At 38.0% G+C, this 24448-nt stretch overlaps 1 protein-coding gene across 8 annotated transcripts in view; it reads right to left on the bottom strand.

The window, feature by feature from the left end:
- The window catches only part of KLF12 (Kruppel like factor 12), a 464553-nt gene that overhangs the window by 126585 nt on the left and 313520 nt on the right, over window positions 1-24448 (bottom strand). For all 8 annotated transcript variants that reach the window (XM_033177556.1, XM_033177557.1, XM_033177555.1 and 5 more), the window contains one exon: window positions 2262-2397. In XM_033177556.1, the coding sequence (XP_033033447.1) occupies window positions 2262-2397 (136 nt within the window). The remainder of the gene's footprint in view (window positions 1-2261; window positions 2398-24448) is intronic.

Genomic DNA, 24448 nt, shown 5'->3' with positions numbered 1-24448 from the left:
TTGGATTCAGTGTCTATGCTGGCTCAAGTTAACATTTGCTTTGGAGAAACTAAGTTATCTGACCAAAACAAGTAGGAGATAAACATTTTCTTTTCTTTTCTTTTTTTTTAGAAGGAGTCTCACTCTATTGCCCAGGTTGGAGTACAGTGGTGTGATCTCGGCTGACTTGCAACATTTACCTCCCTGGTTCAAGCGATTCTCATGCCTCAGTCTCCTGAGTAGCTGGGTTACAGGTGCCCACCACCACGCCCAGCTAATTTTTGTATTTTTAGTAGAGATGGGGTTTCACTATGTTGGCTAGGCTGGCCTTGAACACCTGACCTCATGATCTTCCTGCCTTGGTCTCCCAAAGTGCTAGGATTACAGGCGTGCAAACAATGTTTTTATAAGTGCTCAAGTAGAATAATACTACTGGTAACAGATTTATAGGCACTCTAGAAAAAGATGTTTTTGGAGCTGAAAGTTCTAAACTTTGTCTTGTTACCATTTATTATGTGACTAGAAAAGTCATTAACCTCTGATCCTTAGTCTCTTCATTTATAAAATCAGAATAATGACACCTGCTGTACTTCTATTTCCTTGTAGTTATAAATTAAACTACTGCACTAGTACTATTACTACTAGTACTATTATTACTAATTACTACTATTATTATCACTAATAATATTAATTCCACAATAACTGAAGCCTTCTATATGCCAAACTTTATGACTTACTTTTCATACCTCATAGCTATATCAAAACCTTCTCAATAGTCCTGTCAGGTAACTATTCTGATTTTCTTCTCATCTCAGAGTGATTAAATAACTTGCCAGAAGTCACACAGCTATTAAGAGCTTGCATGGAAATTTATATCCAGATCTGACTCCACATTTCATTTTAGATCCATTATATCTTGTTTTCTCTGACGTATTATATGTATATTCATATACAATATCAACATATAATACATATTATCTCTATAACATAGATATATTATTCATTTTATATACACACAGACATACACTTATGCTGTGAATTCTGAAATGCAATACCAAGGCTCTCTTTCATTATTTTTTTAATGTCATAGCCTAATGAATAAAACAAAGTAGGTATTTAATCAACATATGGGGAAAATAAACTGATAGAAGAGACGTAAAGGTAACTAAGATAATTTTGAGTGAACTGTTCATTAACAAGTGTGTCAGCAATAACAGTGGCTATTTAAATCCTCCTCATCTTCAATATTATGTTATTAAAAATTACTCTAGAAGACACATATTATATGACACTACTTATATGTGGAAGATTTTTTTAAAAGTTGAATTCATAGGAACAGAGAGGAATGGTGGCTGCCAGAGGCTGGGGTGTCAGAGAAAAGAGATACTGGTCAAAGGGTACAAATTTGCAGATAGAAGAAGAATAAATTCTGAGGACCTAATATACAGCAAGGTGACTACAGTTAACAATACTGTACTGTATACCTGAAATTTGAAATTTGCTGAGTGTAGAACTTCTGCATTCTCACACACAAAAAAGACAACTATGTAAGGTGATGAATGTATTAACTGTGGTAAATATTTCACTATGTACATGTATGTTAAATCAGCACATATACTTTAAATATATAAAGTTTAATGTGCCAATTAGACATCAATGAAGCTGAAAAAATTATTCTATGAAAAAAATACGGATTTTTTTTTCAGTAGTTTAGGTTCAATTCTAGGTACAAAGTTGACTGATAGAAAAGCAGCTATTTTCAATAAACGAGGGTTGAAATCTAACCCTATATGGTCCAGGTAAAAGGAGAGAAAAGATTCATTTGAAAATCATATATGAGTTCTACTTTTCAAAGGATGAACATATTATCTTCCAAATTTAAATCTTCTAAAAAGCTATTCTGTAATTTCCTATCAAAACAAGATAACAATACTTGCCATATTTCCCTTGACTTTGTGTAATAATGATGATGATAATCAAATAGCGACGTTCAAAAAGAACAATTTTTTTTTTTTTTTTGCAGAGTTCAGAAGGGTGCAGGAGGTATTAGAAAAGATGCACAGAGGTCTTATATCTCATCAAAGCATGAATTTCCAACTCTTTAAAACACTCCATTCACTGCCCTAATCTCCCAAAGAGCATTCAGCTGAATGAAAAGCTGCTGACATTCATGCCAGTTCACAGCTAGAATGACATGGCTAGGGGACAGGAGACGCTGCAGTTTCCATTATCCATTGAACACCTTGGCAATTCTTATTTCATCCTGTGAATGTGATACTTACTCTTGTACTGCTCTGGCTATGGAAAGGGCCGTAGATCCAGTTTCATTAACGCTATCTAAGGTCACATTTGGCAGGTCATCATCATCACTGTCACTTTTACTTTGTCTGGGAGATAGGCCTCGGGGGTCCATTTGTGCTGGGGAGAAAAGGCATATATAATGAATTAAAATCAGTGCGCAGAAAGTTAACCTTGTCCTGGACCAACATCAAGCATGGAACTTCTCTTCTGTGCATATCAAGCAAACGGAATTCTTTAGACATCACAGGAATTCTTTTCCCCTTCATTGGATTTACAAAACCTATACCAGCTCTCTAGAGTTTCAGGGTATGATTATAGAATAGAAACTATAAAATCCACAATATTACCAACTCGAGTGGTCAAAAGCTGATTACGTAGCTCCTGAGCTACTGTTCAACCCTCTGGTTTCTCCTCCTCCTTGCTTCCGCTGCCAGAGCTCTGGCCATTTCACTGCTCATTAGCACTCTCCCTGGAAGGTAGAGAGCATGCGGAAAGGAGATATTAGTTGCTTACAGCTCTCATAATAAGTTAAAAGAAGAACAGGGTTTGCATGACTAAAAGAAAGTATACATAGTTTTCTTCAGTGAATCAATGTTTCCAAGTTCATTACGACTATAAGGTGGGATTTGAAGGCATAAAAGTGGCAGAAGTGGTAGCATTTTAGAAATCTTGTTTATATGTGCTAACAGTGCTCCTGAACTCTATCCTGATTTTATTTTTCAAAAAGCCACTTCCAGATATGATTCTTCTCCCACCGTGAATTTGTCAAAGCAGGAAATGGCACAATGTTCTGACCCCTGATGGCCAAGACTATCATATCTTTGGGTTGCTGTCAACATACCTTAACACATATTTTTAAAAATTAGATTTCATTTCCACCCCCTTTTTCCTAGGAATAGATTTAGCAACCACTGCCCAGAATTTCTATCAGCCCTCGCTTCGAGCACAAACTAGGCATATCTTTTCAGTGAAAAGTACCACATGAGCTACACACCCACACTGTTAAATGTATGGCTGCCTAAGATTTCTAAAACCACCACTGCTTGTGGGGGAAGGCAAAATGCAGGTGAAATCATGGTCACAATGACATCTGAGTACAATTCATAACTTCATTTTTTTTGTCTCAAATCACTTTTTTTGGTTACTGTATATCATACATTACATTGAACCACGTGGAATTGCTGAGAATGCACCATTTTTACCATTTTTACTAAATGGCAACTTCGGATGATTGTGTCTACTATTTACAGTCTGGCTAGAAAAACTATATCTAGACAGTTTCAAAATATTTCATCACATTTCTAACTACACTTGGTTAGGAAAGAACTTACATCTAGTCAACCTCGTGTGCACCCGTGTATTTGACACACATCCTGCCTGTAAATATATCAAAATGTGCTTTGCACAATGGAAGTGTCTGGTAAATACTAAATGTAAAAGAAGATAATTCAAATAATATAAAGTAGTGGTCCTCAACCAAGGGCAAATTTGCCTCCCAAGAGACACCTGCCAACATCTAGAGACATTACTGTTTGTCACAACTTGCGGTGGGGGGCAGGGAGGGTGCTACTGGCATCCAGTTGGCAGAGGCTAAGGATATTGCTAGACATTCCACCATGCACAGGATAGTCAGCCCCTCACAGCAAAGAATTAACCAGTCCAAAATGGCAGAAGTACCCAGGTTGAAGAACTGATCTAGAGATTTAAGAGTTTGGACATATAAAAGTGTCACAGTTTATGACCTTCAGCTCCTATGCAACTATGCTCTCATTTCAACATCGCTAACAAGGAAATTGTCACACACCAGATTATCCATATTTTCCGGCCTTGTCTTACAAAACAACAACAACAAAAAAAACAATTAACTGTCATGTGACTCTCTACCTCCTCAAATGTTAGGAATTAGGCAATAATATTCATTAAGAGCTTTTGAATATTTTCTTTGTACCACCAGCTATGAGACAAAAAGACTGTTTATTTGCCATCTGATCTCTGGAGGAGTTCCACTAGAAGAGGGATGTTGGAGAAACTGTGGGGCAAAGCCCCACCATCTGGTAACAGAGAGCGTAACTACTCAGTCACTGGAAGGGCACTTGAAGGAACCATATCACTTAAGATTTATTTTGGCTGTAGGCAAGAGAAATTGACTCGGGCTAACTTATATTAAAAGGAATGTACTGGAAAGATAATGAGCAGCTGACAGAATGGAAGGTCAAGATGAACAACCAACACTAAAAGAACGCAGGATCCAGGAATGACTTTGTGTAATAACATGAATTCAGTTAGGAATTCACAGATAGCTTCTTTGGGGGCAATCCTGTTCTAGAATGATTCATTTAAGAGTCATTTTAACTATTCAAAGCCAGCCAAGAAAAATGAATATCAGATCTATCTAAGCTTCCAAATCACATATTGTGTGGTGTTGCATATACCTGTAAATGTCAACAATTTAACATTTAAAGTTGTTGAAACATCATGCACTACGATGCCTTTGCCAAGGTACCAAATTTGCAAACAGCCAAGAAAAAAGAAAATATTCTGATAGTCCCATTTTGTCCAAGACAACTAGAGCTCTTACAGTAAGTAATACAACTCAAGGAAGATAGAGGCAGTTAACCATGAGCAATCTGGCTCTGAAAGTTAAAGTCTAATTGTATGAAAGATTCCAAAACCTTGTGTGAGAGTTGTTACATGATCATAATTATGTTATGTTTATATCTTAATGAAAGTTTAAAATATGTTAAATATGATATCTTTTTGATGTACTTTTCAGGAGCATAATTGAGGATTTCTTTCCAATATTTTCAATAAATATTATGAAATACATCTGCTACCATCATGCTGCGAAACTCTTTTTACCCATACCTTCAGCCAAGCTGAGGAAGTAATTAGAAAGGCTTTTCAAAATCTGCATTGCTGATTAGGTCAGATGATTAGCTTATCTACATACTTGCATAATTCCACTCTATTTTTATTAAATGTAGCATAGGGACATCAACCCTAGTTAACCTCCATCAGTCTTTGAGCATCTCAGCCCATTTAGGAAGGATTGATTCTCTGGGGTGCCCATTTAAAGACCAAAGAAAGTTACCTGGACACCAGAAACAAAAAAATATCAACTTCTGTAAGTAAGAGAACAGGAGGTGATCTACAAACACCTGAAAAAAAATTACATTGAAGATTTTATTGCTCTTTAATGAAAAAGGGATCAGACAGTTTTGGGTAACCCAGCTCACTGCTGGTAGAGGTGTCATTCCTCAGAGTTGGAGGTGTTCTGGAATCCTATGTGAGTTTCATTCCATGTGTCAAAATCCTGGGGAGAAAATTTCAGAACCCAACACCTGAAGTTGAACTGATTTACTTTGATTTTCAAATACTCCCCTATGGTAGATTGTTACTGTAATGATCCCTCCAATAAATCATGTCTGTCTGTATCCATGCCCTGACGTGGCCACTTCTCAACAATGACTCTGGGCTTGGCTCTAAGACATGATGTGACCAATGGGACATTAGCAAATGTGACACAAGTAGAGGCTTGAAAAGAGCTTGTACCTTGGGTTTCCCCTTTTCTCTTGCTGTTTTTTAGAACCTAGTCACCTTGTGAAGAAGCCCGGGAGAGTCTATAAGAGACATGCTGCTCAGCAGGCAGCCAATCCCACTGCGAGCCATGTCATTGAGCCATTTTAGACTCACCAGCTACATTACAGTCGCCAGATGACTACACCATGAGTGACCCCAGGTGAGACCTGCTTAAAAACTTCCTGGCTAAATGCATGCCACATTTCTGACTCACAGAATTTTGAGCAAATAAAATACCTGCTGTTTTAGGCTGGGTGCAGTGGCTCACACCACTGTAATCCCAGCATCTTAGGAGGCTGAGGCAGGAGGCCTGCTTGAGCCCAGGAGTTTGAGACTAGCCCAGACAATGTAGTGAGACCCCACCTCTACAAGAAATTTTAAAAAAAAGCAGAGTGTGGTGGCACATGCCTGTAGTCCCAGCTACTTGGGAGGCTGAGGTGAGAGGATCATTGGAGCCCAGGAGGTTGAGGCTCCAGCGAGCTACGATCACACCACTGCACTCCAGGCCTGAGCAACAGAGATCCTGTCTCACAAAACAAAACAAAACAAAACAAAACAAAACAAAACAAAATAGCAAAACAAACAGAAAGAAAAAGAAAGAAAAAAGAAAAAGAAAAAGAAAAAGAAAAGAAAGAAAAAGACAAGACTTGCTATTTTATTCTACTAAATTTTAGGGTGAGTTGTAGGGCAGCAATAAAAAGTCAATGCACCAGGTTATTCTCCCAGTTCCTTCTAGAGATTTCCTAGCAATGATGTAGATGAACTACAACTACAATTAGTCAGCCTACAACAATATTAAACTGAATTAAGTTTGGCCTAAAGCTGCCTCTATACATGTTTTAAGTTTGGCATAAAGTTTCTTCTGTACATAGTGAACTGTAACCTAACTTGATGTGGAAACAGACCGTAACCTCCTCTTGCAACAAGTGGCTGAGTTTCGGTCAATCAAAGGTGACCAACTGTTGAAACCAGATTCAATTAAGGCATATGCTGCGTTTTAACCAATTGAGCTGTCTCTGCACCTCACTTCCATTTTCTGTATGTCACCTCCTTTTCTCTGGCTATAAATATAATCTGCATGTAGGGTGAAGCATTCTGAACATTTTTGGTCCAGACTGTTGTCTGATTCTGGAATCAAATTAAAGCCAATTAAAGGCTGCAAAATTAGATTTGTTTACTTTTTTTTTTTTTTTTGGAACCAAGACCCATGCATTCATGTGTCCTATTTGACATTTTTTTTTTTAATTATACTTTAAGTTCTAGGTACTTTTAACAACATTCTTCTTTATTCTCCTCCCAAGAGCCAACCTTGTTTTAGTGACATAAAAGCTACCTACTGCATTCTACATCATTTACTTTTCAATTCAAAATATTCAAATGTATTTACAGGTGCTTTGGCTTTTGACGTATCTTCTTTGATCCTTCAGTATTGCGCAGCTAAGGTTCTTCTTGGGCCCTAAGGGGCCATTTAGTTATGATTAACAACACTTATTTATTTATTTATTTATTTTTCAGATGGATTCTCACTCTGTCACCTAGACTGGAGTGCAGTGGTGCGACCTCGGCTCACTGCATCCTCCGCCTCCCAGATTTAAGTGATTCTCCTGCCTCGGCCTCCCAAGTAGCTGGGATTACAGGTGTAAGCCACTGCACCGGCCAAACACTTTTTCAGCTCTTCTCCTTAGCTGAGACTTGATAGGATGCTCATATGAGTGGGTTCTCCCTGGTGTACAGTCACTCAAAGGTATATTTCATGTTTTTTCTCTTCAACTCACATGAGACATTTAAACTTTGCTTGTTTCCTCCCCTCGTGTAACAGTAGACTGACACAGATGCAGGGGACACTAATTCATTCTCACCTCCCCTCACCCCAGCGTGCGTGCTGCCTAAAGACCAGTCTTCTAATCTCTGTTGAAGTAAACCTGCCTATGCACCCACTCTTAAGGAAAAGTTGCAATATTAAACGTGTACAACACAACAATCTAAGAACATATGCGAAAGCTTACAGATTAACATTTCCTAACAGGAATGAATCCTAGAAGCAGATACTGAATCCCTTACCTCCACATGCCAGAACTGGAGAGGAGAGGGCCACACATAGATGGAAGGTGTGAGGTGGCTGCCCAGGCAGGGGCCACAGGGCTGATGGGCCTCTTTTCTCCCCTCTTTTAGCCACTGACAGGCTCCCTGCTACCTGCAGATGCCCTAATTGTTTGCCTTGCCAAGGCTGAAATGCGTCCCAGTTAGAGAAACCCTGGTTTCCAGGAGAGCTGCTGCTTTATTCTAGAAAGGAGGGCAGAGGGGGAGTGCAGGAAAAGGGAAAAATGAATGTTTGGGGAGGAATGTTTGGGAAAATTCATAGTATCAGTGGGTAGAAGAATCCTCCTCCAACACATTCTAGGCAGAAATTGTTCCAAAAAAGGAGGGTCATGAAGCTTCTTTAGGATAAAAACATGGCTCTGGCTTCAAGGAACATGGGATGGCTTCTGGCCCTGTCATTTGCAAGTATCTGACCTTGGGCAATGATTTCGCACAGGGAATCTTCAGTTTCTTCTCCTGCTACTGCTGCTCTAAGGAGTAAAGATAATATATGCAAAGCATTTAGTCCCAGCCTGACTCTTAGTAGTCAATCATCATTCTGTTTTACCCTGACGGTAAATTTACTGCTTCTTCACTCATTCCCTTATATAACACTCCTTCTAAATCTCTCACCATCTCCTGGACTATTCAAATTAGGCAGTTTTCAGTTTTCTTCTTACACATACCTAAACTGAAAATAGCATTACAGAGGCAGAACACATATTGGATAATACATAAAACTACTACTTCTTTACATCACTTACGTATTTAGTCAACAGATATTTATTGAACACCTATGAGGTAGCAAGCAGTCTTCCGGCTGCTGGAGAGAGTGAACAAGGCAGATTAAAATTCCTGCTCTCACACTGCAGAGATACAGATTATTAACAAAAAAGAAAAAGATATACTATGTCAGATAGTAAGTGCCATATAGAAAAATGAAGCAGGAAAGTAGATGGGGTTGCTTAGTGGCGGCTGGACAATTTTTGAGATGGTGGCCAGGAAAGGCCACATGGAGAAGAAGATATTTGAGCAACGGCTTGAAGGAATTGAGCGAGAGAAGCTTGCAGGTGAGGGTTTCTGGGTTTTGTCTGTGGGGTGAGGGGCATTCCAGGCAGAGAAGATAACAGGTGCAAAGGTGATAAGGTAGGAACATGTTTCCTGTGCCTGAGGACCTGCAAGGAAGCTGTGGCTGGAACCAATACAGGGAACTGGATGAGAGGAGGCAGAGGTCATGCAGAGTACAGAGGGCCTTCGAGGGTGACAGAGGCTTTTCAGTTTTGCTCTGGGTGAGAAGGGAAGTCATTGGAGGGTACTGAGCAGAAGGGTGACATGATACAAAACTGTGTCATTTGATAAGGATCCCTCTGGCTATCTGTGCCTGGAGCATAGGAGGATTCAGCTGGAGCCACACACATAGGAATCATCTATGACGTTAACACTCTCTAAAGACAACACTAGCCTTTTTCTCTTTGGTTGCCTCATGCTGGCTGCACACATAGTCAATTAAAACTCAGGACTTTGTTACATCAAGGTCTATGTGGCACGTCCTTCCTAATATGTTTGTACAACTGATATTCTGACTTCATTTGGTTTCAGAATATCAGTTGTTCAAACAGACTATTTTCCTAGCACATCAAGACAGATAGTGAGAGAAACATTCATAAGTAAATAAAGCTTGACTCAAAGGACGGTGAACTCCAAGATTAGAAATAGCTCTCCAGGGTCCCATTTTGCTTACTAATGCTTTGATGATGCCTTGTTTCTTGTTTCTTTTACTTCTGCTACTGCGAATGCCTCTACAGAGCAGCAACTGTGATGGCCATAACCCCAGATGACTATTTAAAATTTCAATCAGTTATGTAAATCTGGGGATGTTGGTACTGTGTAGATATAATATGCAATTTACTCATTTTTCCCCCAATTTTTGTCTGTGTACTTGACAGTGTAATGGCTTCTGCTACCATTATATTAAAAAATAACCTCATAATGTTCTTATAATTCCCTAGTGCAAGGTCCACTTCTCAGTTGTAATGTTGTTGGATCTCTACAGTTTTCAAGACTGTTGGTTATTCCTTTTCACTTCCATTTCTGGCTTCTTCTTAAAAATTTCCTCTCCCTTGGCCTCGGGGATAGGCAAACTAAGCCCTGTGGGCCCTGCCACCTATCTTTGTAATTAAAGTCTTATTCGGCCATGGTCGTTTACTTCTTATCTGGCACCTTTAGTGCTACAACAGCAGGACTGAGTCATTGTCACAGAAACTGTAGGTCTGGTTATAAAATAATATCTGGCTTTAGAAAAAGTATTTGCCAACTGAAATACATTATTCTCTTGGGTCTTTGTCTCTCTCTGGTTATCTATCCTTCTAACCTCTTCATCTCCTTTCTGCATACCCCTAAGTGTTAGCGGCTGCCCTAGGTTTCACTACCTATTATTTTCTGTCACCTCTTTATTGGTCAGCTTCTCAGCAATTCCAGAGTTCCATAACTTCCCCAGTTTCAGTTGCTATCTCCAAGGGGATGAATACCAAATCAACATTCTAAGCTCTGACCTCTTCCCTAAACACCAGTCTCATTTCCAGCATCGTACTGTACTGACTAGTATTCCTCAAAAAACCATTTCAAACACAAGTCCTATTCTTTCTCCTGGTTTCTGAGTTTCAACTGAGAGATCCTTTTCCCAATTACCCAGGTTCCAAATTTTCATTCATTTCATTTGTGCCCCTCATTAAATCGGTTGCTAAGTACTCTTGCTTTTACCCAATGACTATTTTCTCTTCCCACTGCTTCTCATCGACTTGAAGTCCTGTCGTACACACTGTCCCATGTAGCATTTCTCTGGTAACTGAATGCATGCAGGGCTTTCCTTAAGACATTCCTTACTTAGAAATTCTTAACTTTTCCCCCCATCTACCAGACACGGTTCAGCAGCCTTCCACATCCTACAACTCATTTTCCACTGGGAACAATGATGAGTCTTACCCCCGAAGCCCCTGAATCCGGCTTTATCTGGCTATTTCCTTCCATTCACAATTCTGCCAACAAAACCTACCCTTCCTACAGAATAATACCTTCATGGCCCTTCTTTTCATTCTCCAACTAAATGCATCTCTCCTTTTTAAAGGATACCCATGCTTTGGTATTTATATATTTTCATGGCATTTTTGCACTTTTCATTTTGAATTATAGTTAGGCATTTACTTATTTTCTATCTCCAATTATCCTGTTTACTCCTTGAGAGGGGAGATCACATCAATTACACTCCCTTGTACACAGTAAAATGTAATGTTTACTGATGAAGATGATGCTAATAAATGCAGATCTCTACTGAAAATGATCACAGTAATTCCCAGCTAGTGAGAGATTCTGCAATATGATGATACAAGTGTCTAGCTCACATTGCATTTAAAAAATTACATTCTGACTTACATTCTAATATTAACATTTGTGAGGGAAAAGTCACAATCATTAAATTTCTATTATTCTCTGAAGTCTTAGATTATATTTTTGGTTTGGGATGACAAGGGAATGAAAACGTTCATAATTTTTATTCACTTTCCAGCTAAATTCCATTTAATGGGCTTTCCTTTCCTTTCAGGAAATCATTTTAAACACTACTAAATACCTCTCACTTCTATCACATGAATTACTGCTTAGAAACTAACATGAAGGAATTTCATCCTTCATCATAGTTTAGGCTGGGTGTGGTGGGCTCATGCCTGTAATTCCACTACTGTGGGAGGCCCAGGCTAGAGGATCGCTTGAGCCTAGGAATTCAAGATCAGACTGGGTCACAAAGTGAGACTCCATCTCTATTAAAAAAAAATAATAAAATATAACTTAAAAATTCATATTTTTTGAAATCACAACAGCTAGTACAGCTTAATTTTTCTAAAGAAGCATGACTAAAACTACTTTTCTTGTTTATAAAAAGAAAATGAATAGAGATTTACAATTGTCTTATTTCCTGAAAGTACGTCTTAGAGCATAGAAGGCTTTTGTGATTTCTAAAAGTGCATAAAATTTTCCATTAATAAGTAGGCTTTTCCACTGTGTGTGCTTCCACGAACTCTAGAGTTGGCCATGAGCCCTGAACTCTAGGAGCCCTTTGAGATATCACCACATCACTATTCCCCATAACCTTTGCCTTTTGTTCATTCATTATTATAACTGCTCCAAACCAAAGTCAATCAGCTCAAACTGATTTATTAAAAACGGAAACCACTATAGGCAGAGATGTAAAATAATAATAAAGTGATTTTGTGGTACACACATATAGGGAACAATGAGATCACCAAACTCATTTTCATCTGTAATGTACAGAGAAGGTTTTAGGCATTAATCCACGGCCATTTTATTCACTTTTCTTATTTTCCTTAGTTGGTCTGTTGCCCCATCTGTGTTTTCCAGTTCGTGTGCTGAGTAAAATGGAATCTTTCAAGGCAGATTAAAATCTGTTATAATAATTTTAAATACCACCAAATCACAGCCCTAGTCTTAGGTACTTTAAATATAAGAAATACTTATAAAAGAGAAAAAAGAGCAAAAAATCCACCTTGAACTTAAGTCTGCTTCTATATCAACTACAGTATATACAGCTAGATAGCATGTAAATGATTTACCATGGAAGGGTTCTCTGCTAGTTTCAAAGTTAAAAAGTTAAAAAAGCAAGGGGTGGGGCAGAGACATACAGAACTATTGTGCCACATTGAGAATCAGTGTTGCTGTCTCCCTTCAATTAGTATGCTCTCCGTGCCTCATTTTAGAGTATATTTAAACCTGCAAGGTTAAAGATAAGTCTTGATACATAATCATGATTGAATTCCTTTTAGAAGCAGAGTAGACATTCTTGAAAATATGGTCTAAGACCATCAAAAATCCTCAAAATTGAGAATTATTTATATATATGCTATTGGCCCTTTCTATAGCTTTCAAGGTTTGGTTATCCCTCTTCATTTGTAGTTCTGGCCTCCTCTTCTTCTTCTTTTTTTTCTTTTTCTTTTTTTTGAGACAGAGTTTCGCTTTGGTTGCCCAGGCTGGAGTGCAATGGCGCGATCTTGGCTCACTGCAACCTCTGCCTCCCAGGTTCATGCTATTCTCCTGTCTAAGCCTCCTGAGTAGCTGGGATTACAGGCGCCCACCACCACACCCAGCTAATTTTTGTATTTCTAGTAGAGACAGGGTTTCACCTTATTGGGAAGGCTGACCTTGAACTCCTGACCTCAGGTGATCCACCTGCCTCGGACTCCCAAAGTGCTGGGGTTACAAGTGTGAGCTACCACAGCTGGCCTGTCCTCTTCTTAAAAACTCTCTTCCCCTGGCTTCAAGGATGGATACATTTGTCCCTACACCCTGAACACGTTTCCATCAAGAATTACATATTTCTTGTGTACATCTTCACATCACATTAAAAAAAAAAAAACACTATGAGAGTTTTCTTTCACATTTGATCGATGATAAATGCGTTTACACAGAGGAACATTTCCACCTACACTTCACAAGAGTTAATGTGAGGGCCACAGGCAGAGAACACAAAGCAACATTGATATGAGCCCTGTAGTTGTGCAGTCTCACTCATAAACTGATCCCCCAGTGCATACGATTCTAACTTGGAACTTAAATATAAGCACTACATAACAGACTTCTGGGACATCGAGGAAAGCAGATATCTTAGATGTTGTATCATCTGTGAATGTCAGGGTCTCCTCTGCTAAAATCATAAAATATAATTTTTCTTTTTGAGAACAAAATTAAGTGCTGACTCTTCACTTCCCCAGTGCATTCCTCAGGATTGTCCCATCCTATGGTGAATGCTGTCACTATTCAAAAATGACCTGAATGTATTGAGCCAAAGGAACAGTATTACTATATTTTTTTCCTGTGTTTCAATCTTGGTTGAAGGACATATTTGTTCATGTCCTCATCTTATACAAACTCCAAAGAGAAAAATTTACTCTGTAAAATTGGATGATAGGTATTTTCCACATTAATGCTGTTTGGTGTTGCTTTTATAAGAAAGAACAATTCCATTAGGGTGCATCAACCTGTTAGAAACATAGATTTCTAATTTCAAGCCAGGCACAGTGGCTCACACTTGGAATCCCAGCACTTTGGGAGGCTGAAGCAGGTGCATCACCTGAGGTCAGGAGTTAGAGACCAGCCTGGCCAACATGGTGAAACCCCATCTCTACTAAAAATACAAAAATTAGCCAGGTGTGGTGGCGCACACCTGTAATCCCAGCTTTTGGGAGGCTGAAGCAGGAGAATCGCTTGAACCCAGGAGGCGGAGGTTGCAGTGCACCGAGATCGCACCATTGCATTCCAGTCTGGGCAACAAGAGTGAAACTCTGCCTCAAAAAAAAAAAAAAAAAAAAAAGTATTCTCTCTGTTTTGGAGTTTGTTAAAGAGATGTTATTTCCGTATTTTGTAACACTGCTCCCCTTCTGCCCCTGTTATGATAAATTGTCTAGTCTCTGTGAAGGCTGGTGAGGTTTCCACCAACTAGAAATGGTATGACTTCCCTGGGCTTCAGTTATGGCCACTGCATTGGAGTTTGTTTGGTCAGACCCCTTCCCAAGCCCAGGAACTCAAGCGTCTGACTTGTTTAGGGAGGTGACGGTGGCGGTATCTCCGGAAATGACTCTTGAAGAACAAGATCAAAGTAAAATTCTGTCTCGAGACAGGCCAGGTACAGCAAGTAAGAACACTGCTATAGAATATACTACAACACCAAGAGAGCACATGAGTTACACACTAGTCTCTTTTCTGCTTTCCCAACTTTAAACTGGGCTTACACTAACTTCTTTAGAAAGCCCATTTTGGTTTTGTGAAGAGACACTTTCTGAAGAAGATAAGAGCTATGACAGAGGATGAGGTCTTGGGCTTTGCCAGGCAATTACTGATAAATCACAGGGTGCTTGAGGTTGTTGTGTGTAGCTGTTTCACAAATAGAAAGGTTGGATACTGTCTTTTGTAATGTAAGGAAAACAGATTTTCTACTGAAAAAAAAAAACAGTGAAATTCATGCTGCTCTAACAATATGTATTCTAAACATCATCTGGCCTTGATTTCCTTGACCAAAGATGCCAGGTTACCTCCACTCTAAGCACCTGCTGTCCCTGAGGCTAGCTGAGATCTGAGAGCCAGGGTGTCTCATTACACCCTAACCAAATCCATCTGTTAATAAGAGGGTAGCTAAGCTTTCTATGTGCCTGCCATATTTAAGCTATCAAATGAGACGTCAGGGGCCAAATCAATTCTTCAACATTTTTATTTATCTCATTCCTGAAAGGAGAATTCCCTAAATCTTGAAAATCATTTCTTTCCACTATTTCTCAAATCCAACTATCCTTCATATAAAAGAAAATATAAACAGCCACTTAACATAGGGTCTAGTACTTGCTCCCTCATTAACTTGCTTATAAATTTGTTACTTACAGATTTTCTTTCATGCCAAGTCATTTCTCAGTTAAGAAATCCCAGGCTTACATATAATGGCTATTTATTTTCCCAAAAGATTCAAAATATCTAAACATTTCATGGTATTTCCTTTAGATCATTAAGTTAAATATCACAGAAAGAGCTAAAAGCTCCTCTGTATTTTTTCAATTCCTAGTTTGTTTCCTTCTTCCATAGTATTCTGGTGTAGATCCTTCCTACTCATATTTTTGGCCCTTAACTACATGTATATCCATGAACAATACCTACAGTTTTGCTCTTTTTAAAATGGCATATAACAATATTATACCTACATACACACACACACACACACACACACACACATATGTATATATTTTGAGACAGGGTCTCACTCTGTCATCCAAGCTGTAGTGCAGTGACATGATCTCGGCTCACTGTAGACTTGACCTCCCAGGCTCAAGTGATCTTGCCATCTCAGCCTCCAGAGTAGCTGGGACTGCAGACATGGGCCATCATGCCTGGCTAACTTTTGTATTTTTTGTACAGATGGGGTTTCACCGCACTGCCTAGACTGATCTTGAACTCCTGGCCTTAAGTGACCTGCCCAGCTTGGCCTCCCGAAGCACAAGGATTACAGGCATGAGCCTCCACAACTGGCCAACAATATGATATTTCTAATTGATTTTTTCATTTAACATTGTATTTTTAAGATTTATTCATACTCTTTCATTTAATAGTAAAAGATTCCATTTTCTAAATGGAGCAGTATTATTTATCTATTCTTTTAGTGACGAGAAATTAATTTGTTAAAAATATTCACTATTACAAATGCTGCTGCAACTTTCTTCATAGTATACATCTGAAAATTATGGGGTGCCCATATCAATTTTACCAAATATTGCCAAATTGATCTCCAAAGTTGTTGAATCAATTTACACTCCCATTGGTATGTGAATACCCACATTTCCCCACCCTGTTGTAAGACTTAGTATTTCCAGATATTAAAATTTTTCAGAAGTCTAAAATTATGCCATGTTGTCAGTTCTCCTCCCAAACACTAGATTGAGAATGCTATAACTATCCAAGGAACACTCCCACCTTCCCCATTTATCATTTGGTCCAGAATTTTTTATTTTTATTTTTATTTTGAGATGGCGTCTCATTCTGTTACCCAGACTGTAGTGCAATGGTGCAATCTCGGCTCACTGCCACCCCTGCCTCCCGGGTTCAAGTGATTCTTCTGCTTCAGCCTCCCAAGTAGCTGGGATTACAGGCGCTTGCCACCACACTCGGCTAATTTTGTATTTTCATTAGAGAAAATACAATGACTATTGTATGAGCGTATTGTGAGTACTGTATGTTGTGCATGTGGTTAAATCATGAATGTGTATTAATCACATGAATAAGTGAATGGAAAGAAATACACTGCACAATTCCTGGATAAAGCAAAAGGTTGAAAAATTGGAGATTAAAATTTAAAAAAGAAATCTTAATTTTTGAATCCGGCAGGCCAAATTTCATTGGCCAGGCTGGTCTCAAACTCCTGACCTAAAGTGATCTGCCTGCCTCAGCCTCCCAAAGTGCTGGGAATACAAGCGTGAGTCACTGTGACCAGCCCATCCAGAATTTTGGTGCATGTTTTACTATCAAGAGTTAATTAAAAGTTATCTTCATGCATATATTTATCTATATTTTTCAAACCAGTTCTAAGCTCTCCTTTCCTTTCGGGTTTTCCTATTTGCAAAAGTATATTCTTTATGAGTCTTTTCAGCATAAGACTCGTATGTGTGGGCAGTAAGCTTGTAGTCAATGTATGTCCATTTTTTTTTTTTTTAATTTCACTCGATGGAATTTTATTTCAGCCCAGTACAGAATTTCAAGATCTTTCAACCCATTGAGGAGCCTATTGCATTGCTTTCCGGCATCTGTTGTTGCTCAAAGTCTTTTTATTCTTACATTCCTTTGCAGATAAGCTTTTAAGGTTTTCTTTAGGGAACTCATGCTTGACAATTTCACTGCACTATATCTAGATATGAGTTGATTTTTACTGAGTTTGTCTACAATCTAAGATTCATCATCTCCCTTAATTTTCCCAAATTCCAAGACATCTCTCTAAAGTTGTGTTCTATCTATTCCAATAAATGTCATCTTAGATAGACGTTGGAATACTTCAACCAATGTCTCTTAACTTTTCTTTCATGCTTTTGTCAGCTTTTCTCCTTGTGCCAGAACAATAACCTGGGCATTATCCTAGATTTATCTTTTCCTTTATCCTTGACATCCAACTGGCCAAGAAGTTCTATCACATTTCCATTCACACTGCCCTGCCCAGGCTGTCAGGAATTCTCACCTGGCTTCCTGAAATAGTCTCCTAACTTGTCTCCCTCCCTCTATTTTCAATACATTCAACCTTCCATGCCCCAAATTTTAGTGTTACCATGTTAACTCCCATCTACTTCCAAGTTTCCTGTGCTTCCCTGTAGAGTTCAGTAAATAACTTCTTAGTTCAGCACAGAAGGCCTGTGATAACTACCTACATGAAAACTGCCCTTCAACTTCATTTCCATTTCTTTTAAGTACTTTTCATTTGAACAATACTAACCTATCTACTCGTTGAATCTATCTACCAGGATACAGTATACCTTTCCGTATTTCCAAGACTGTGCATTTTTAAAAAACTGCCCTTCCTTTCCTCCATTGTTACATAGAGAATGTAACTAATACTTTCTTCTGAGAAACGGCCTTCTCCTGAAGTGATAACCACACCTCACCGCCAACCAATACCACCATCGAGTGTACCGCCCCTCTTCCTCTGCAATCCACCTCCGTGGGCCTGGGTTCACTGGAATCACAGAGCTCGTCTCACTGTGGCTTTTTAGTCTGCTTTATCCATTTGACTATGAGCGTATTGTGAGTACTGTATGTTGTGCATGTGGTTAAATCATGAATGTGTATTAATCACATGAATCAGTGAATGGAAAGAAATACACTGCACAATTCCTGCATAAAGCAAAAGGTTGAAAAATTGGAGATTAAAATTTAAAAAGGAAATCTTAATTTTTGAATCCGAGGCCAAATTTTATTTAGTTTTGACAGATGAGTCAGAGAGCAACAAACAAAATAAATCAGTATGAAAATCAACATCCCTGTTGAAATAATAAAGATCTTTTTCTCACTGAGATGTTACAAGATAGGGAATAAAATCCAAGACTTTTATAATGTCAACTAGTTTCATTTGCTTTATAAAGTTGTAGGTGGTATCATTTTTTAATAAAAATATATACATGTCCACATATATCTGTCTCTGTATATGTGCATTTATATTTACATATAGATGCATAAATAAAGTCTAGTACCAAGTTCTTCTCGGAGCATATTCTAACATGCCCGGGTATCAGACGGACACTGCATTTTGAAACTTACAAATACGCAAGGTCTCTGCAAATTCTGACTGCCTGAACAATAACAATTGGCTGGATTACTGACTGAATAGTAATAATATGGCTTAGCCCGCCTATATCTTTTCTGGAGTAAGGTAGGGAATGAATAAATAATGCTAAAAAAGTCTGTGGTAGCTTATTCTTGCTATTAAGGATGATTGCATTCTCAACGTTCATCGTAATTATAAATATAGAACACAATACTGAAAAATAGTTATGAACCATTCAGTGGCTTATTTAGACTTGTGAATGGACAAAACTGTAATCCTCTGTTTATATCAGATCACACAAAATTATATAGTTAAAACTAGTGTAAGTTATGATTGAAAGGAGGTTTATTTTAAGTATGAGGGACTTATCACGGTGACTAACTATTAAAGTAATCACAATTGGCCAAGAATGGCAAGAAATGCGCTTGTTAATAGTTGCATTAGTTGCAAGGTGGATAATGAGATAATAAAACACATAATTGGAGGTTATACTATCTTGATTACTGTAGATTATACCAATGGGCACAATAATGCCACTAAGTAGTGCATCACCAGTGAGCGCTCATTTGTTAGATGATAAATGGATAATGATCTACTTTAACAATGACTTCCAGAATGTGCTAGAAAATACTTCCTACGACATACCATGATACCAACACATTCTGGACAGCACGCAAGATCTTTTACTCTTTGATAAACCTAATAAATAATAGAGAACTACAAAAACAGAAAAGATACTATATGGCTCTGAAAAGACACTGAAACAAAAACTGGAAGATGTCAGCTTTTACCATGAAGCTATTCTCCATAACCAAACACACACTTTATTGAATTTAGTTTCTAATTTTGAAGAAGGCATTTCTGAACATCTGCTATATAAACTTGGATAATTCTAAAACTGTAATGTTATAATGATCATTAGCTATTGGCTAGTGCTCAGAATTTTATTGAACTCATTAATCTAAGAAAAATAAATATAATTATAACAGTAATAATAAATGTTGGCCATGTCTTTATTTTGTAGTTTCCCCTTGTGTTTTCCAGAAAATTACTACTACCACAACGAGGCAAGATAGAACAGGCGTGTCTGTGTTGTATATGTCTTTCTAACCAATTCCCTAATCAAAAGAGCCTCAGGCAGGGGCCAGACATGTCTAAAAATGACATGGATGTCGTTCTCTGAAACTCAGTGAACCACACTTTGACAAAATTTTCCTACACCTAGAAATGTTAACCTACAGCTTAAGGCTGTTGTTTTTCAGGCTGCAGGATGCTAAAGAAATGAAAATACATGATACAGTACTATAATTTCAATATTTAGCAACATGGAATTACCTCATGCAATTCATACACACACACACGTATGCACTTATTTACATATATAATAGATTTTATATATAATAAATTTTAATCCTTGTCAAAAAACTAAATGATTTTAAAAACATAATGCCACCTAATTTGAGGAACTATGGAATTGGATATTTAAAACTGACACATTCTCTAGATAATTAAGGCATACTTTTTAAAGCATCAAGCCTAAGTACAGCAAAATGGCTATGGAGTATTTAGAAATTCTGATTTAATTCAAGGCTCTACCACTTTTAAGCTGTGCCCTTATCAGTGGTACAGAAAGTTACATGAGTCTTAGTTTTCTCAATGCAAAAGACTGACAATAATATCTATATGTTGGTTACTGTTGGGCTTAAAGATAACACATGTAAAGCAGAAAGAATGTAAAAACATTCAATAAAGGTTATTTAATATTATTTAAATGATTTTTAATAAACATATTTACAAGATTTATTACACACTTTGCTGCCTTTTTCAAATAGACTGATGATAATTTAACCTTTCTTTCATTACTAATGGTCATTATTTCCAAAGCAATTATTACGCTGTAATAAAGTATTCTCTCCAAGGACTAACGTGCCGTGTTAGCCCATTTGCTCCCATCCAGAAAGACCTTGCTGCAATTATTCAAGTTCTTACTTTAATAATAATTTTGACATCTTCTTTGCTGGCTGCCACTTTTTTACCCTCAGTGCCCCTACAGATAAAGGGAGTTTCCTAATTTGGGAAGGGAATTGGCAGAAGAGAATCTCAGGAGGTATTCAGCATCTATAAACTGGTAGTGCAGAATCAGTAGATCCATTTTCTTTCAGTAACGAAATCTACAGAAAGAGAAGTGCTACAAAATTTTGTGGCTATTGGGCATCCATAAAAATCTACTGAGAAGACATTTTGGGGAACCCAAGTTATAAAAATGATGATTGAGAAGTATTCCTATCACTTATTTTTCTTTGCATTTTTATTTGCTATTCTCTACTTATGCGGTTAGAAAATTATATTCACAAATAATATAACAAATATATCTAAGCCAAGAGTTAAAATGCTTTGAAAGAGGGAGGATCTTGAGTCCTTTCCTATAAGTAACATAGAGTACTTATGATGTAGGCAACATATTTTGTATCATATGCAGTACCTGCGTGGGAGGGGACCTCATGGGCTACTTTCCAGTACAAGCACAGTATTCTTCATTTTTTGTGCGCCCTTCATCCTCTACCCTCATTATTTACTCTTTTCCTGGTCTGAAACACTCCTACCTACTTTGAGTACCAAAACTTTATGCTTCTCCAACTTTCGCCTCAAATGGCACCTACTCTCCCTTCATTATAACATAAGACTTCCTCCAGAGTCCAGTTCATGTTCTTTGGAGATTTACAACCTAGGCCTTAGAAGGTTTCCTCTGTTTAAAAGGTCTCTCTGTTTACAAAGGACTGATTTACAACATTCACATCTGACAAAGGCCACACTGGAGATGATTAGGGAGCCCTTGGATTTAGCACAGAAGAGACAGAAAAGCAATCAAGAAATTGAAAATCCCTTCTAAACACTGAATACTGGAAACAATTCACACAAAGCTATTTTAGATTGTGCTGCGGTTTGCTTAATACACTTTTAAGATCAGAGATCTGAGGAGGGAAACCGAATCTTTGTTTTATGGATACAACAGATGGGCCCACCATGGTAAATACATCATTTACTCTTTCTCTCAGAGAGATATTTAACTCTGTAGTACAAATAAAAGTAGCAAAGTAGTATTTCCCTTCTATTTAAGGTTTGTTAAAGGAAATTTATGCTTTTAAACTGTTCTACAAACACCAAAAACGGATTGCATCATTATCAGCTTTTAAATCAAAACAGCTTGCTATCTGGTAAGGACAGGAGAAATGGTCGATTTATTTCATAAAACTTTATGTACAAAGAGACACTGTCTATGAACTTAATGGAGAGAATATAGAGTCTGGAGAGGTAATTTTTATCACAATTTATAGTGGGATTACCCATACTCCACAGTTTTCAGATTTTATGGCACCATGATGCTGATGCAGTTAACTGCAGTGGGGTAGGAGGCATAATTTGTTTCACCCTGACTGGGAAATGAAATTGGCATTACTATTATATAAGAAATCTAGCAGATTCTATTAATTGCCTGGATCCAATCAAAGCTATTAGTTATCCTAGTTTCACAGGCAAAATATTTTACCTGAGAGTAAAAGAATAAATAAGAACTGACTACAATTTTCATACAGCAATATCTTCATATTAAGACTGTTTGGAAGCCCTAAGAATATTTCTTACCCACAGGGGTTCATTCCAGAAACTACTAAAACCTAAATCACATCAAGTATCTATAACGTACCACCAAACATTATTCTTTAATATTAACTACTGCAAAACAAAACAACTTGGGAAACAGCAGAAACAATGTATTCAAGAACACCAGGCAACTACAGATTGACATACTGCAGCAAGAGCTTTGGGGATGGTATTCATTCATTCTGCACTTAAAGAGTGTTTATTGTGTGCCAGATGTTGGGTAAGGCAGTAAGGCAATGAGAAAAGATGACGTGTGTGTGTTTGTGGGGTGGTGTATGAATTGCCTTACAGTTTGGTATGTACTGTTTCAGAAAAGAAGGCATTTGAACCAGCTCTTTTGTCAGAGAAAGAAAAGGCTTCCCTTTGCTTTCTACATGGATAAAGGTAGAATGTCACCTGAAAGGCCATGCAACATGGCTGGGACATGAGACGTATTTGGTGGAATAGCAACAGACTGAGATGGACGGGTAGTATGGGAGGTAGATGTGAGGATGTGCAGAGGCTTGCTGGTTACGTGTTATGTTTTGGCAGCCTTCTACTTCACCATGGGAAGGTTTCTTCTGTGGTCAAGGTTTAGGACTGCACGTCTATACTGGCCACAGCATTCCTAAGCATCTCACACAAAACACTGTTCCTGCAGTGTTTCCGACATTAATGCATTCATTTCTTCATCCATATCTTCAATAAAACACTTACTAGTGTCAAACACAATGTTGGGGAAATATTAGCTAATAAGGCTGAAATGGTACTTTCATGCAGCTTAAGTTTTAGTGTAGAATTCTGGGAGACCCCCCCCCAACACACACACACAACCTCTTTATTTTAGAAATGAGGATTTATAACAATATAAACCACATTATATAAGCACCACAGTTCTCAGCAGAGGAGCTTATTCTTACTATAGGTTACCCAAGTCCTGCTAGATCTTTCTCCCCAAAGAACTGAGAAACCCATATATCTACCAAAGTACTACCCTTCTTCTAATTCTACCATGCTCCTACTGAATTCCTAAGACCCTAGTATTTGAAAAGGCAGTTTATCTGATGAATTCTCCAAGGGCTACTCCTAGTTCTTTCAGTTTTACTAAGTTTCTACATTCTGTTTTCCTGAACTCTTTCTGTCCCAAGACATAACTGTCCATTGTATTTATTTTCATTTTATTTTATTTTATTTTATATTTTTGAGACGGAGTCTCATTCTGTTTCCTATGCCAGGGTGCAGTGGCATGATCTCGGCTCACTGCAACCTTTGCCTTTAGGGTTCAAGCGATTCCTGTGCCTCAGCCTCCCGAGTAACTACAAGGCCTATGCCACCATGCCCGGCTAATTTTTGTATTTTTAGTAGAGAGGAGGTTTCGCCATGTTGGCTGGTCTCGAACTTCTGACCTCAAGTGATCCGCCCACCTCAGCCTCCCAAAGTGCTGAAATTACAGGCGTGAGCCACTGTGCCTGGTTCATTTTAATTTTATTTTTTCTCTATGACATTCTAGGGCACTGGTATCCTTGCTCAGTGGGTTCACCTCTCAGCAAAACTTCCTAGTAGCACCCAAGTTGGCATACATACGCTTCCATTTAGCCAACAAACCTAATCCATAGTTTTAAAAAACACTAAGCACAGATACACAGAACACAGCATTTTTATTTCCACTAAATAGAGTCACATGCAAATGTCCAGGATGGGAAGTGGGATAAGAAGTTAAGCCTTATTTATTTATTTATTTTGGCTCAAATCAAATATAGTCCCCCAAAATTTTCATACGCTTGAGCTCTGAAAACAAAGTAGATAACTTAGGTCTCGAATTCAGGTTTGAGTTTTACTTAAAAGGGTCATATTCACCACACTGTCTTACAACACTAAACTAGCTGGGAAAATCCAGGGGCATGGTAGAAAAAATAATTAGATTGTAGAGTTCTTGTCTTTCCATTCATGTCATTCTAAAATTCTGCCACTAGATGGCAATACAAAGACTGTCATTTTCATTACAGGTCTCATCGTCCCATA

Source organism: Trachypithecus francoisi, unplaced genomic scaffold (assembly GCF_009764315.1).
Source record: "Trachypithecus francoisi isolate TF-2019V2 unplaced genomic scaffold, Tfra_2.0 Lachesis_group18, whole genome shotgun sequence".
In the NCBI taxonomy this organism is placed as follows: Eukaryota; Metazoa; Chordata; class Mammalia; order Primates; family Cercopithecidae; genus Trachypithecus; species Trachypithecus francoisi.
The sequence above is the reverse complement of the archived record's forward strand: the minus strand, read 5'-3'. Positions and strand labels throughout refer to the sequence as shown.